Genomic DNA, 16,962 nt, shown 5'->3' on the forward strand with positions numbered 1-16,962 from the left:
AAAATATATTAACCGTTCGACTCCTTCATGTTGTATCTAGAATTTAATTTAATTTGTTTCTCGAATTTAAAAGCATCGTCTACTAGCAAATTTATAAATGTATCAAATGTGAAATGCCTCTGCTTCAAACCGCACATGAGACTACATTTACATAACAAGCCTTACTTTAAAATTAAATCGAATTACATGATTATTTTATTATTTTCAACCACAAAGTTATTAACGTTTAAAGTGTCCAGAAATTCTCCCGGCCGTAATGCTTCGCAGGGCGCCTGGCGCCCCGCCAGCGCAGCGCGCCGCTAGCGCCCTTCGCGACTGTGTTGCTATCGCGAGGGAATAGTTCGGTTTAAAGAACTTTATTAATCTCATAAACAAGAACAATACAATAATATGATCTTTTACAAATATGAGAAATAACAATTTTGCAGTTAGTATAACACAATCAGCTATCGAAATTAGTTAAGTATGTCTTTAATTTATTTTTAAAAATATTAATTGATGAGGATTCTTTAATTGCTTTAGGCAAGCTATTGTACCTACAATTGTGCTCCCTCAAATCTTAAGTTGAGATGTAGTTGAGATTATGAGAGTAAAATAACTATCGTTAGCCAAATGCACTCAGTATAACAGACAAAATAAATAGAAATAACGTGCTTTATCTTAATATATATAAATCTCGTGTCACAATGTTTGTCCTCAATGGACTCCTAAACCACTTAACCGATTATAATAAAATTCGCACACCATGTGCAGTTCGATCCAACTTGAGAGATAGGATAGGTTTTATCCCGGAAATCCCACGGGAAAGGGAACTATGCGGGGTTTTCTCTGATAACGCGGGCGAAGCCGTGGGCGGAAAGCTAGTGTTTTTATAAAAATAAAATATATACAAAGTCTCTAAGTGTTTAGAGTACATACCTGAAACATCTCTGCTTAAGATATATTATATATTATAAATCGTTACATTAGCAAACATTCTAGCCTTCTTATTTCGTTAGGAATATTGCGAAAATTCTTACTACGTTTAGAATTGTAACTTGATGTGATTCTTTCCATATAATTTTCCAGTAAATCCGTGTACTTTTTAGACGCTACAGCTACGAGTTTTTTCAAATTATCCGAAGCACATTAAAGCGGACAATATAGCACATCTGAAGTAGCGTGTGAGGGTGCAGCTCAGCCCGCGCACGCAGGCTATGTGGCAGGTAACTCCACATGTCGCCGTGAGAGATTACACATCTAATGCACGCTTCCTGCGAGCTTGCCAAATACTTCGCTTTACCCCGCTAAGCGTCGACTTGACACGAAGAACAATATTTCTTTACTTACGAAATCATCATCATCAGCCCATATACGTTCCCACTGCTGGGACACGGGCCTCCTATGAGGGTACAGGCCATAATCCACCACGCTGGCCAAGTGCGGGTTGGCGGATGACACATGTCGTCGAACTTTTTTTTTTTTTTTTTTTTTTTTTTAATTCTTCGACATGTCGGTTTCCTCACGATGTTTTCCTTCACCGTTCGAGCAGTGGTGATGTTACAACATGCGCAGATAAATTGAAAAATCAATTTATTTCCTGCGCGCTCGCCTGGTCTCGAACCACGGACTTATCGATTCGAAGTCCGAGGTCTCACCACTGAGCCACCACTGCTCTTTACTTACGAAATACCGTACACGAAAACTATGTTAACAACTTTCGCTCTACCGTGCTGTTTTTAAATTTATTTTGAAAGTTTCTCAGGTTTATAGTATAATACTACTTTTGAAGTATTAAGCTTTAAAAATGAGACAATTTATTTTAAAATGAAATTGTTAATATTAACAATTTCGTGTGTGTTGGATTATGACAACGTATTAATAGGCCCTACCCTTCGGCTTTCCCATAAAGAATACCTGTCTAATGTTTGATGAAGTTACAAAACAATTACATTATCTATTTTAGAGCTTTATCTTTATAAGGTAAACATTATTAATAACAGCTTCGATAAGAATTATTGAAGGCAAACTTTACAAGACAAACTTTGCCGAATAACTTGTCTGAAACCCCATTTACATCAAATGAAAGAATAGCAAATCTAATGATATGTCTGTATCTCGCAGCACTTTTAAAGTGCTATAATAGCAGAACAGACAATGCTAATAACAGTATATCAGAAGCCATTTTGTTCCACCAACTCGTATAACTTTGCTCATTAGCGTGTTGCAAATCGCTCGACAGTCTCTAACTACCTACGTATTCTTACCGAGCGTCAGACGTTGCGACTCATATCGCGTCCTAAACTATTTATTATAGCACTAACTACACGCCACTTAAAACTGCATAAAACTGACGCTTTTCGCAAGAATTTTTCCAGTTTCAAACTTGTAAATTGTTCAGATTAAAAAATCTCGATACCTACGGTGGATGTAAAATGCTTATGTACGATACTAACTATACTCATATCTTTATTTCACGAGCAATAATATCCAAAACTGCGGTTTCTCTTCGAGCTAGTTTCTTTCGAAAGGGGCCTCTTTACTCGTAAAGAATGCTACGTTCAGTAGACGCTCCAGGTGTCTCGAATGTGGAGCGCCTGTGTTTACGAACGAGCCAGAAGTGGTCGCGAAAAAGCGCGATAGTCTCCACGGGAACTAGTAAAGTTGTCGGAGAGCGGCGCAGAGAGGACTCGAGACGATAAATCACGCGGAGCATCACCGAGCGAGTTTCGTTACAAAAAACGCATCCGAGCATCCATCATTTTAAAGTCACGGAACGGAAATCGCTCCTCGGGTTATTGAATTTCCAATTTTTCGTCGCTATTTTATTTTATACGGCGCCGCGGCGTCTGCCCCTCTCCTAGCGCTAATATCCGCCGCTCAGATGTCAGATACCTGATTTAGTGTTCTCGCCGACGAAAACAACGTCTCTTTCCACTTCTTTTAATCGTTTCATGTTACAATCCGGTGTAATTAATGGTTTATACGGCGGCTTTGATAGAGATTTTATTGCTTTCAACTTTTACTTGCCTTCAGAAAATTTAAACACGCATATGAATCCTGCCAAAACTATAAATGCAAAATTTGTTGGGAAGTGAAGTTTTTATTTTATTTCTATCATGCAAAAGTTGCTGAATTGATAAATGAATAAATGGTTGTAAATAATATAGGCTATAATTGTGAAGAGATTGCTTTGTTTTACGCGGCCGGGTCCCACATATAGTTCAGGATACATCGCCCATTTTTGCAAGTGACTACTATCAAGCTAATTTTCCGTTTGTAGCTTTATTTTGATGAGACGCCCAATAATTTCGTGTACAAAAGTCCCGATTGTGGTAGCTAACAGAGATAACAAGGATAAAAAATTTTGATTTGATGGTTCTCAAATATTTATTACTAACTGAATGATGTTTTTTTTGTTCAATCTCAAGATAATTACCTAAATTATTCGTAAAAATATTTGTCCTACAAAATCTATGGTTTGTTCTCCCCCTTTCCGAAGTGTATCGATAACGAGGTCATCATAAATGATTACTAACAAGCTGATTTTTTTGTTTTCACTTAGTTAATGTTTATATAAGTTTATATAATTCAACAGACATATTGTCCTACAAATTGCGTAATAAATATTTGAGAACCATCAAATCAGAAAATTTTATCCTTGTTATCTCTGTTAGCTACCACAATCGAGAGTTTCGTACACGAAATTATTCGGTGTCTCATCAAAATAAAGCTACAAACAGAAAATCAGCTTGATAGTAGTCACTTGCAAAAATGGGCGATGTATCCTGAACTAATAGAGAATCGGTGGGATGAAAACACACCGTCCACACCCAATTTAATAGAAACCAAAAATATATTTGAAATGCAAAGGTTATTAGATACCTAACATACAATAAAATATTTAATAAAGAAATTTATATCATTATTAGGTACTCTTGCAATAATTATAGAGACAGTCTGAAAGTAATCAATTCATTGTGACCATGCAATAATATAGGTATTGTAAATTTAGTTGGTGTTGTTACACAACATGCAGGTTAATGGTAAGATAATTTTTATAATATAAAATAAATAAAACACCATTCATTCAGTATTTTATTTTAGCAATCATGTGTTTGTGTTGTTTTTATTGTTAAATCTTTTTAAACTGATAATAATATCACGGTATTAATGATATTGTAAACCTATCTATTATATCATAATGAATCTAAATTTATTTTAACCTTCAAAATGGATAACTAAAAATGGCTGCTATCATTATATCTACACTATCATTGTATAAATACAATGACCTTTGTATAAACGAATACAATAAATGTAAATAATACGTGAAATTGTCACATTTATACAATACAGCAAAAACAATAATTGTACTATATTTTTTTAATATGTATGAACATCATTTTTATATATTTATAGAAGTCGTAAGTTACACCACTCAACACTCAAGAACTTTTACTGAAATTGGTACTGAAAAATGTCAATGCCAAGGATAACCATCATAATAATCACTTAACCGGCGTGGTGGATATGACCTGAACCCAGGAATGCCCGTGTCCCTGCAATGAAATAGAGAATACGGAATAAATTATCTCGTACAAGTCACTGTCTATAAATCATAAAATCAAAACTTCAAAGTAAACATATGCACACCAACATAGTGTAGAGTGGTGTAGAGCAGTCAGTTGGTGATTACCATGTGATTACAAATAATTTTATTTTATCTATATTACTTCTTAGTATTACTTTAGCACCGTTCAAAGTTCGTGGAAAATGTTGGTTTTTAAATGTTTTATAAATAATTAATTTATGATGATAGCGGGTTTGTCAAATCAGTGAACGACAAAAAAACTAAATGACTTTCATTAACTAATCAAATACACGTCATACGCATAATAAGTATGTACTTAACATTATCGCTTATAACCAATAGATAAACAATAAGGAATATTCTCGATGCAAATCTTACGAAAAAAACAATCGAATTGCGTGTTCAAGATTAAGGCCGTGTACGCGGTCCGTGCGCTGTTTGGCTCAAATATGTGATTTTTCAAACCAGATTGTCCATCAACCACTTATCTTACAAACATAAGAATTACTAATAATTTTAGGAAATTTTATTGTCTATATAGTTAGTTAAGAGTTTTTTTTAATTAATACAGTATTTGTGAATACCATCAAGATAGCTGAGCCGATGATTACTTAATTTCACATTTAGTGTCAATTTCGAAGCTAAAAATATCTGAAATTGCTGACAGATCTAACACACATTTTTTTTTTAACTAACTGCAAAAATCCTTATTAAAATAGTTAGTTAAAAGATTTTTTTATTTTGGACTCCTAACTTACGAAATTAAAATCCGAACAATGTGAATTTTTTTAGAAATTATAGTCGACAAAATGATTATTTTCACCAAGATATTTGACTTAGTTGAATATAATTTATACATATTGCAATAAAAGAACGTATTACTTATAAGATAAAATTTAAAAAATCAACTAAGGTACCTCTATTATTTTTCTACAATTTTTTTTAAAGTACTATAAAACACTGCGCGCGACCCGATTAAAATCAGTCGGCAGCGAGCCTTTCCAGAGAGAGGACATGTTGCTCGGAGCTCTCCTGTGGACCTATGCTGTTCATAGTAAAAGGATAGCGCAAGCCGCGATCTATCGTAATAGATCGCGGAGATTTTGACTTGCGTTAAATTGAATATATTTATTTTCAATGGTATAGCTACTACGGAAAATTTATTTTATACTTATTTACTATTTTTAGATGGTTACTCCATTTTATATTCAAGTTTGTGATCTATAGTTAATAGTATAAGATCCTACCGCAGGTTTAGTGCGTTCATAGGTACTACTACTACTAAGTATTAATTTTGACTGGTAACTTAGTCGATATATTATATTCGCTTAATTATAAATATGCATAAAAGTTTGGTTTTAGCAAAACTACTGTTGGGATCTTAGACTACTATGAATATTCGGAGAGAAGCGATTGGACCTTTTAATAAAAGAAAGTAATTTTATACATGGAATTAATAATTCACTGTGTTTATTTTGGGAATGGATTTGGTATTCATAGCACTCGTTTGAAACTTTGGTAATACGTTATTTCGTACGTTATAATCTGTTCGTAGTAGTAGTAATACGTTATTTTGCAATATCAAGCTGAAGAGTCTGAATGTTTCTTTATTTTTACCCGATAATCTCAGGAACTGGTTCGAATCGATATTTTGCTGTTGGCTATTTCTTTTCTCGAGGCAGTTATTTTCCAGAAAACAGAAAAAAATCTGTTGACATCAGAAAATACATTGGAGAATCAAGAAACACATTAGCTGCATACATATTATGCGAATTACAAAGTCATTATAAGATAAACGTGTAAATATTTTATTGCAACCATTAAATAATAACATTCTTAAGATAAATTTACTACATGTTGCATTTTAAAAGTTTAATAATTAGTTAATGATTCTTCTCTTCCAGGATATAAGATTATTTGACAACTATTCGAATATCCCTCCAAATATTCAATTAAATCAAATTACTATTTTCGTTTGTAAAATATTTACTTTAAACGGACACAAAGAATATTAAAATATAGTTGTCAATTTATTCATCAAATGAGAGTCATTGATATATTATTTTATTCACGTTTATATGCAAGAAACTGTACCTATAGTCTTGATGCCGCCTACCATCACCAATTAGTGACAATATGTACGTGTACACTTTCTATGTACAATTTCTTGAACACCTACTAAATAATAATAAAACATTTTTGTATGGTTCCAGTGCCATCAGCTCGGATCCTGGGCGGGCCGGACCTGCACGTGGACATGGGCTCGACCATCAACCTCACCTGCCTCATACAGTTCAGCCCGGAGCCGCCCGCCTACATATTCTGGTACCACGAGGACGAGGTGAGCGGACGAAAAGTAATTATTCACTTCTGCTATTTTATTACATTAGTTTTATGTAGATTTACTTACACTGACAATTTGTATTTCAATTATGTGAAGTCAAAACTGTTTTATAATGTAAAGGATCAATATTTCATCAAAATCTTTCATAACACGGTAAATAAGAAATTAATAATAACACAACGTACGAAAATATACGTACGTACGTACTTGCGAGGAAAAACTCTGCGCTAATATCGAGGATCAGCCTACCATCATCTATACTAATATTATAAATCTGAAGAGTTTGTTTGTTTGTTTGATTGATTTTTTGTTTGTTTGTTTGTTTGTTTGTTTGTTTGAACGCACTAATCTCGGGAACTACTGGTTCGATTTGAAAAATTCTTTCGGTATTAGATAGCCCATTTATCGAGGAAAGTTATAGGCTATATTTCATCACGCTACGGGCAACAGGAGTGGAGCCACGGGGGTGAAACCGCGCGGAGCAGCTAGTAATCAATAAATCTATCAACATTTGGCAAATAAGTTTAAATTTTAAAAACAATGTTCAAGTATTTCGATATTATTCACAAAGCTTCAAACGGCTTAATTCACTAACTATCAATATGAATTACGAGTAAATGCTGCTTGTATGGAGATTAAACATACTCGTTACAATTTATAGCAAGGAACTTGTTATGCAGTAATCCACAATTACACAAGCTGGCTTCACGCGGTGACTATAACCACGTCATTATTTAGGCTAAGCGCGCACCACGATTTTAATTTTTGCGACACGATTTCAAAATCGCGCTGTAGAAAATCGCAGAGAGTACGGTGCGCGCACAGCGATAATTTAATAGTGATCCTTACTCACTTTCATCATGGATTTCGTACAAGTTGCTTGTCTTTATTTACTACTTCGCAGGATAAGAAGAAAAAAAAAAAGAAAATTCGTCTATATTGGACTTATTCTTTTACAGCACATAGAATTGTCAAAGGTTTCTTTTATCCATACTAATATTATAAATGCGAAATTAACTCTATCTGTCTGTAAATTTGGTATAGAGATATTTTGATACCCGAGAAAGGACATAGGATCGGTTTTATCCCGGAAATCCCACGGGAACGGGAACTATGCGGGTTTTTCTTTGACTGCGCGGGCGATGCCGCGGGTGGAAAGCTAGTCAGAAATACAATGAATGTATCCCAAAAAATTCTTTAGCTATTATAGAATGAAAATTCCGCCAAAAGGCCGCCCTTTGTGCTTTTTTATTTTTTTTATTATTGTAACCTTTATGTATATTTTGTTTCTTGTACAATAAAGTGTTAAATAAATAAATAAATTCAAACCTTTGACAGATTACTGAATTTATGTTTACCAAACAGTACCTACCTATACCACTACGATGTTTACTGTTGGACAGACGAAACACAAGTGAAGTGCCGGCCGGGCCCGAGTGTGCGATTTTATTATCGCAGTGCGCGCGGTACCATACAATTTCATATTCTGCATTTCATTTTCGCGACAATCGCGTCGCGAGCAGTCGCAGCAAAATGTGACAAATCACAATTTTAAAATCGCTGCGATTATTTAATCGCATGTGCGCGCATTCTCATAGTAACTCATACGTTGTATTTCTGCGATAAAATAATCACGCTGCATAAAATCGTGGTGCGCGCTTAGGCTTATTGTTGGTGTGCCAATTAAATATATAAAAAATAAATAAATTATAAAATGAACAAAAATTACTTGTTCCCTATTAGTTCAGGATACATCGCCCATTTTTGAAAGTGACTACTATCAAGCTAATTTTCCGTTTGTAGCTTTATTTTGATGAGACGCCCAATAATTTCGTGTACGAAAGTCTCGATTGTGGTAGCTAACAGAGATAATAAGGATAAAAAATTTTGATTTGATGGTTCTCAAATATTTATTACTAACTGAATTTTTTTTTTGTTCAATCTCAAGATAATTACCTAAATTATTCGAAAAAATATTTGTCCTACAAAATCTATGGTTGGTTCAAAGAGTCCCCCTTTCCAAAGTGTATCGATAACGAGGTCATCATAAATGATTACTAACAAGCTGATTTTTTTGTTTTCACTTAATTAATGTTTATATAATTCAACAGACATATTGTCCTACAAATTGCGTAATAAATATTTGAGAACCATCAAATCAAAAAATTTTATCCTTGTTATCTCTGTTAGCTACCACAATCGAGAGTTTCGTACACGAAATTATTCGGTGTCTCATCAAAATAAAGCTACAAACGGAAAATCAGCTTGATAGTAGTCACTTGCAAAAATGGGCGATGTATCCTGAACTATATCTATTTAAAGTTGGAAAAAAAATCATCTCAATTCCAAAAGATCGTTTGGTGTCATTTTTAATGTCAACACGATCTTTGGCTTTTAAAATTGATATTAGTAATTAATTAGGAATATCAGAATAAAACCTTTTGTTTTGTTTACAAACTCTATTTATATCAGCTCTACTTATGTATCATTAGTTTCGAGGGCTTTATTGTTGTTTACTTGTTATTATTTCATGCTTATTTTCCTTTCCTAAAATAAATTGCCTCCGTAATACGAAAATACATCTCCGGAAAATTTCTCAACGCTGTTCCATACTCCAATCGATAAAAGATCATAGATCAACATTGCGCTGTGATTGCGCTAAAAGCAGTCAAAACGGCATTTCCAATGACGAGTACTATCTGTAACTACTAATAGAGCATTGTAACATTGACTACAAGCTATAATACTATATTATAAGCTCCTAAACACAGTGCGGTTAATCTGATGACTGAATCTCAGTGCATATTCATATAGCGATAGGCAGCTGTCGGTTAGTTTAATCAAATTACACTAAGCGATATGCTGCGTGATAGAATACGTTGATATAATGCTGGATCAAATCTGTTTCGATCTATTCATTTGAGGTTGACCTCATTGCGTTTATATAAATCTAATGAATACAAGTTCGGTTGATAGATTTTTTTTTTTAAGTTTAGAAGTGGAAATACGAAACTTTTAACATTTTATTCACTACAAAAATGAGTTTCAAAAGATTTGAATTATATTCGATTTGGATTTGTATAGATTTAAAATTAAATAAATTGGATTTTATTTTTTATCAACCAATTTTGTTTGCAAAATGTGTCTACTTATTTAGTCAAGATATAGAATTAACTTACATGTCATTATTTATTCATTTATGTATATGTTACCGGAAATGTATGTAATCCGTCATTGTATACAATTCCTAGGAAATGTATAGAATTCCTAAAATCGCTCGGAAATGTGTGAAATAAATTATTTTATACACATTTCCTAGGAAATCTATACATTTCCTAAATAGCTATCGGAAATGTAAAACATTTAAGATATTGATATGTCGCAGACAAATTGTATATAATCTGGCCGTTTACAAACGGTCGGCATTTTGTAATAACTATTGCCGATAATTCGTAATCAGAAATTTTTGGTTTGGATAAGGGGGTGGGTTAGGTTAGGTTCGTGTTTTTTAAAACTGCACAGTAATAGGAGCCCCACGAAGTGGGGCTCCGTCAGCTCGCGACCGTCTTTTTGTAGAATTTTGGAAAAAGACGAATTTTCGACAAATTAAAATAGCTAGCCGTAATGTAATACGGCGGATTATACAATTCGACTGCGCCAAATATACGCGGGGACAGCGGGACGAGGGGACTGATTACTTGCCAAATGAAAATTTGATTTTATAAGAATAAATATAAGTTGATTTTGTGATATTTACGTTAAAAGTTAGATAGTTGATTTTTAAAATGTTAATTAGTAAGATAATAATATGAACATAATATAATTACAATTTTACGGTATGATTGTTACCCGATTGTATCAACAAGAGCTATAATAAAAAAAAATAACAACGTGTTTTATTACAGAAAGCATTTACTTTACACATTTCCTAATACGATATTGGAATTGTATACAATTCCTAGGAAGAGTATACATTTCCTAGGATATGCATGCATTAAATAGTTTTTTAAACAATATTTTATACATTTCCTAAATGGTATCGGAATTGTACACATTTCCTAGGAATTGTATACAATTCCTTGATTTCATACATTTCCGGTAACATATACATATATCACAATGAATGGGTTAGTAACTTAGTAGGTAACAATGACGTAAGAAAGAATAAAAATAACAAGAACATAATTGATTCCTCAGAATGAAATTATACAGTAGTTGATCGTATCTAGTGACACGGATGACACCACTACAACCGCTTGAGAGCTGCGTGTCTGCGCGCGATCTCGCGACAAAGTCACCTCTCATTCTAATTCTATTTAGGTTCAATGTAATAATTATGAGTGAATACAAATTAATAAAGGATTATTAAAACAATCTCAATAGAATTTTATATTTATGTATTAAATTTTAAGAATTACAACACTTTATTTTTTCAGTAGAGTAGAAAGTATAGTTGTCCATGTCCATTAAAGAGGTATCTTCGTGATTTTTTATGGAGTCAATTTGAATATTTTATGTTTTCGATCAAACACGATCCTCGAAAATATCATCTAGTTTGATATATATTTTACTAGCTTTCCGCCCGCGGCTTCGCTCGCGTTTTCAAAGAAAAACCCGTTCCCGTAGGATTTCCGGGATAAAACCTATCCTATGTCCTTTCTCGGGTATCAAAATATCTCTATACCAAATTTCATGCAAATTGGTTCAGTAGTTAAGGCGTGATTGAGTAACAGACAGACAGACAGACAGAGTTACTTTCGCATTTATAATATTATATATTTTATTTTTAAGATTTGGTTATGAATATTACACGTATCATCTAATAGAAGATTGGTAATTTTGCTTTATACCCACTCTTAAGTGAAACTCTTAAGCTGCATCTTATAATAAATACAATAATTATTACTCTCTATAAACGTTTAATTTAAACTTCTTAATTTTGGCAACATTGTCATTTATGCCTTACCCCAATAGTTCACAGTCGCAAATCTTCCCGATATCGATTCGTCGGGCGCCGCAAAGCTGGGTTCGAATCCTTAAACTATTGCAATATCCGCGTACACCATTACCGGCATCCGTTTCTGACTCGCTTGTCTGTTCGATAGAATTTAGCAACTCGTTATATCCACCGCCCGCACTCGCCCTGGGGAAATTACCCGCTTTGTAATTAAAATCGTGTCCGCGATGTTTACAACCCTAATTAGAATTAGAATTAATCTCGCTTCGGAGAGTTTTGGAAGCGCGTACAAGTTTCCTTATATTAAACTAGTTTCGGCTGAGCACGCGTTTCACTCGGGTTCGGTTATTCGATATTATCACTTTGTTTGTTACAAACTTTTTACTACGAGTGGAGAAATGACGGCTCATGCTCATCGAAGCAGGAAAATGTAATGCTAAATAAAATGTTTCTAAGCTGAGCGAGAAGTAATTCAAGACACGACTTTATTAAGAACAAAATAAACAAGTTGATGTGTCACTTCATGATAAAGAATGTCTACTCTCAACTTGTTATTTTTATTAAGTGGAAAAGTATTTTCCACGTTACAAACCGTGTCGTAGTTATGCGAAGCGGAACTTTAAAACTTCAGATTCAATTATTGTTTTGAATATTTACCTAATAAGCGGATAGTTATGTGTGTGTGACGAGGTGTATCAATGTGTGCGTGTTGGTGTTGAAGCAGGTGATCTCGTACGACTCGTCGCGCGGCGGCGTGTCCGTGGTGACGGAGAAGGGCGCCGCCACCACGTCGTACCTGCTGGTGCAGGACGCCGCGCCCTCCGACTCGGGCCGCTACTCCTGCGCGCCCTCCAACGCCGAGCTGGCCTCTGTCCGCGTGCACGTGCTCAACGGTAAGTGGCCGTGTGCTCGACATATTTTACAGGAATAATACAAAGTATTGCTAGAGTCACATTGCAAGATGTTCCGAGTTCCGACTCACGTCTGTATCACCTAAACTATAAATACACAACACGAGTATACATTCATTCAGAATCACATTTAAATAATTCTGTAGACTGGAAATGATTGTTATTGTCTTAAAATGTACCCAGACTAACGAACTAAGCGACTGAGCAACAGAAATCAGAACGTTTTGTTATTATAATCTCTGAACGTGTATATTCCCATTGAACAAAGCGGCCCGTGGCTTTGTAAGTAAATATTCCATCTACTTAGAATTGATTGTCAATACCCTTTAATATTCCCGATTCCTTAGTCGACCCTCCATCGACTCGCCGAGATCTGCGGTAAGCATATAAGCCGACGGGCTACAACTTCGCTCTCTATTATTTGTAAAAGCCAATATACTCCAGTTTGGGCCAATACTACAGAATAATAACTAGTAGCTAGCTACCAATACGTAGGTACATAAGGTTTGGTAGAATTATATTGTATAATCATAAAATATCTAAATGTTCATTAGGCACATGATATACAACTCAATTATTTAATCTGGCTAATACAATCACGAATGTCACGATTACGAGCCGTAATAATATTATGATACTTCAATATTAAAGAAAAACAATGATCTATCAAAAATTAACAACACAAATAGATGAGAATATAACCTTATTAAATATTATGAAAACAATTTTGAAATATAATTAATTATTATAAAATTGCATATTAAAATATGTATCTACAATGTGATATTGTTTTTATGACGAAGTTTACAAAGCAATTTATGTGTAATTAACTTTGTAATGACAATGTAGACGAATTGATGTCTTCCTCCGTAGGTACGTAGTCTGACTCTATTTGCTATGCATCGAGTACTATTTCACGAGCTTGTCCAATATTTCTCCACGGTGCCATACATTCCGAACTGCAACGAAAAATATTCGATGTTTTGCAACTAAAATGGCCGAATAAAAATTGAGCATCGAAACTTGGAATGGCGTATTGAATTCATTCCGAATAAAAGTAGAGCAATGTCCCGCGCCAATAACCTTTTTTCAGCTGAAATATAGTATCGTTTAGTGAAGCACTTGGGAGCCGTAATGGCCGTGTGTTGAGGTCAACCAAGCATACAGGGACCGTTTGTTACGTGCGCCGCTGCAGCGCGGCTACTCTCCATTCGTCTTACGCTTTTCACTTTTTCGTCACGTGTCCTGACGCGAGTTTAAGATTTTATACCCATTACAGAAAAAGTGCTCAACGCCGCATAAGAAGTTTTCACTTCAAAAATTGTAGTTTAGCAAATATTTCAGTGTCGGATAATATAACGTCCTTAGCATTTATAGTGTAGAGTACGTCCTCTCGCCCCGCGCCGCACTGCCCCGCGCCCCGCCGCGCTTCAATCTCAATCGCTTCGCAGAAAAGCAACTGGCCGCTAATTGCCCTATAATTTCCTTAGAGAAGTTCGGCAGCTCGTGCGCGTGCAGCTACCATTTATTTAATTCTAACCACGCTCATCGCAGATATCCCTTTTAATAATTCGACAAGAAGTTTTGCAATATTGACATTCCTGTTGGACCTTATATATTAATTTATATAATTAACCTCTAATAAGCTATAATAATTTTCTCAATGATATCAGCAAAAATAAAAATCAAGACTTAGAAAATTTATTTTTAGCATTATTACTTACACAATCTTATATATAAAACAAAAAGAAGTTTCATTTACTATAATTCTCAAATCTATAACTTGTATATTCCCCTTCCTTACTTCCTATTTTATTTAGCACATACATATTGATAACAATTCGCATCGCTTATATTACACAATGATATTAAAAACTCAATCATAAAAATATTGCGTATCATTGTTTTTTTTTATTACATTGAATCCCAATCATAAACAAAACTATTATAGGCAGTGAGATGTAAACATGATTTTGGAATTTGCAATTGATGCTCGATCACAGTGAGTCGACAGTTGAGAGTGGTGTGTGTTGCAGGCGAGCGGCCGGCCGCCATGCAGACGGGCTCGGCGGGGCTGTCTAACAGCTCGTGCGCCATCGCGCTGCTGCTGGCCGCCTGCGTGCTGCACGCGCGGCTGCTGCGCGCGCAGCTCGCCAGCTGATCGGCCGCGCGCCCGCCACGCCCGCCCCGCCCGCCTCCCGGCCAATGATCCCCCGCTGCGAACCCAGCGGCTCCGAGAGAAAACCTAGTTTTCCGACTATTAACATATTAATATATAGATAAATTGTAAGATTTTTATGAGCGAAATGTATCGTCAGGTCGACGTGACGTCGCGGACGTTCCCTTCGACGCCGAACGAGTCAAGAGCCGGACGTTTTCCATCGCGCTATGCTCAGGCGTCGTCATGCTCGCGTCAGGCGTCTCGTTGCGACAGAAACGACCGCGACGCGACGGTTCAAATGCAGCGAAACCGAAACCTCGCGCGCCGCGACACACGTGTACAGAATGTGTTACGATTACGATTAAATAACGGCGTATATAATTTGCGCCGAATAATAATTGTGCTAATTACAGGCGCTAGATGTAAGCTCAGACACGTACAGAAGGGGGCGTCTCTCGAGTTAGACTTTTGTAAATGTTCGCTCCCGTTAGGAATTGTAAATAAAATACTATAAGAACGTCGAGTTGTAAACGTATTAACGTAGCGAGTCGAGGCCGCGGGTCTCGGCGGAAGCGCTGCGAATTGCACGCTTTGCACGGTATAAAATTTCGGAGCAAAACGTAGCATACCCACCACTCACTATGTTATTATGAGAGGACATAAAGTCGATTGCAGCCGTGACGGAGTGAACTCGAGACACGGGAGGTATGCACGGCTCGTTTTCACGTTTTATTCCCTCGAGACTTGTACTAAAGAGCACGTGACTCGAGCTGCAATTCTTCCTTCACACAAAATTAAACCGACTCGTAATACGTAGTGTCATCCCGGAATCCACGACTTCATAAAGCGTACTCTATTATTATAAATGTTAAATTGTTTTGTCTGTTTAAAATTTTAAAACCTAAGGTTTTTAAAGGTCGTCGGACGAAGTCGGACGTATTATACTATATCTAGGTGAAGTTATATTCAATTGGAATAATTATTACGGAAGAGAATTCGATTAGAGCTCAAGGTTTAATATCTTTTGTCGTGTTAAGCTCGGCTTTTAGTGTGAATTAATTGAGGAACAATACAACGCGCCGTAGCTCGGTACAAACTCACTGATTACTCCGTTCCGAATACCCATTGATGTTGTTTGTGAAAAACAAGATAAATTTATTTATTCGTAAAGAAATTGATATTACTTTAGTAAATTATTCGACAATATTCCGCCAATAATTTCAGGGAGCAATGAGTAAGAAAGTGAGTTTGCATATTAGCGCAATTACGACGACTTGTGATAAAATATAGAAAATCTTTAAAGATAAATTACTATTATATCTAATACTTGATTTTTTTATGTAAGTTCAAACGCTTTCAAGTTTCACTATTAGCCTTGGATTTCCAAAGAAATTCGGTCTAACATCAAAAAATGGTATTTTATTAGAACCTATGTATAATATTATTTAATTTAACAACAGGGATTTGATGTGATCTAGAAAAATATGATTTAATAAACAATTTCATGGATGCGAATAAAGTGTCACAACAGTTCACTCTAATATCCGTTAAGTGTCGCACAAAATGTTTTTAAGTTATTTGTTATTTAAAAAGAGGATGTCGACAATTTAGTGGCGCGTCTCAAAGAGCTGTCATTATCACTCCCTAACATTTTGTTAATGAATTTCTCATTTCAACCTTTAAAGGGTTTCCACAGAACCTTCGGGCAGGGCATCTCTGAGCAGGATCGCTTGTGTTCATTTCAATGAACCAATTCTTGCTTTTCCAACAGCTTTCGTTAAATTTAGAAATCCGGGGTTCATTATTTGTATGCCATTCGGTTAAATTCCAAAGCAGAATAAGATATTGTAGTCGCATTTTATTTTTCAACTAAAATGGAACTTTTGCCGCCTTGTCAGTTTAGTAAGTTTGACAATTTGAAACTGTATTTTCAAAACTATAGTAGAGCCATTTTAATAGGCAACATTTGACAGTTCAACAAAATTCAACAACGTAACCTAATGACGACGACATAGA

At 35.3% G+C, this 16,962-nt stretch overlaps 1 protein-coding gene across 3 annotated transcripts in view; it reads left to right on the forward strand.

Moving 5' to 3' along the window:
• Nucleotides 1-16,962, forward strand: part of LOC123705828 (zwei Ig domain protein zig-8-like) — a 349,179-nt gene extending 332,217 nt beyond the window's left edge. For 2 of the 3 annotated variants that reach the window (XM_045654869.1, XM_045654885.1), the window contains 3 exons: nucleotides 6,787-6,914; nucleotides 12,599-12,767; nucleotides 14,822-16,962. In XM_045654869.1, the coding sequence (XP_045510825.1) occupies nucleotides 6,787-6,914; nucleotides 12,599-12,767; nucleotides 14,822-14,946 (422 nt within the window). In that variant the 3' untranslated portion in view covers nucleotides 14,947-16,962. Of the gene's footprint in view, nucleotides 1-6,786; nucleotides 6,930-12,595; nucleotides 12,768-14,821 lie in introns of all 3 variants that reach the window. The other variant, XM_045654877.1, reaches the window with a different exon arrangement.

Source organism: Colias croceus, chromosome 1, assembly GCF_905220415.1.
Source record: "Colias croceus chromosome 1, ilColCroc2.1".
Taxonomy (NCBI): domain Eukaryota; kingdom Metazoa; phylum Arthropoda; class Insecta; order Lepidoptera; family Pieridae; genus Colias; species Colias croceus.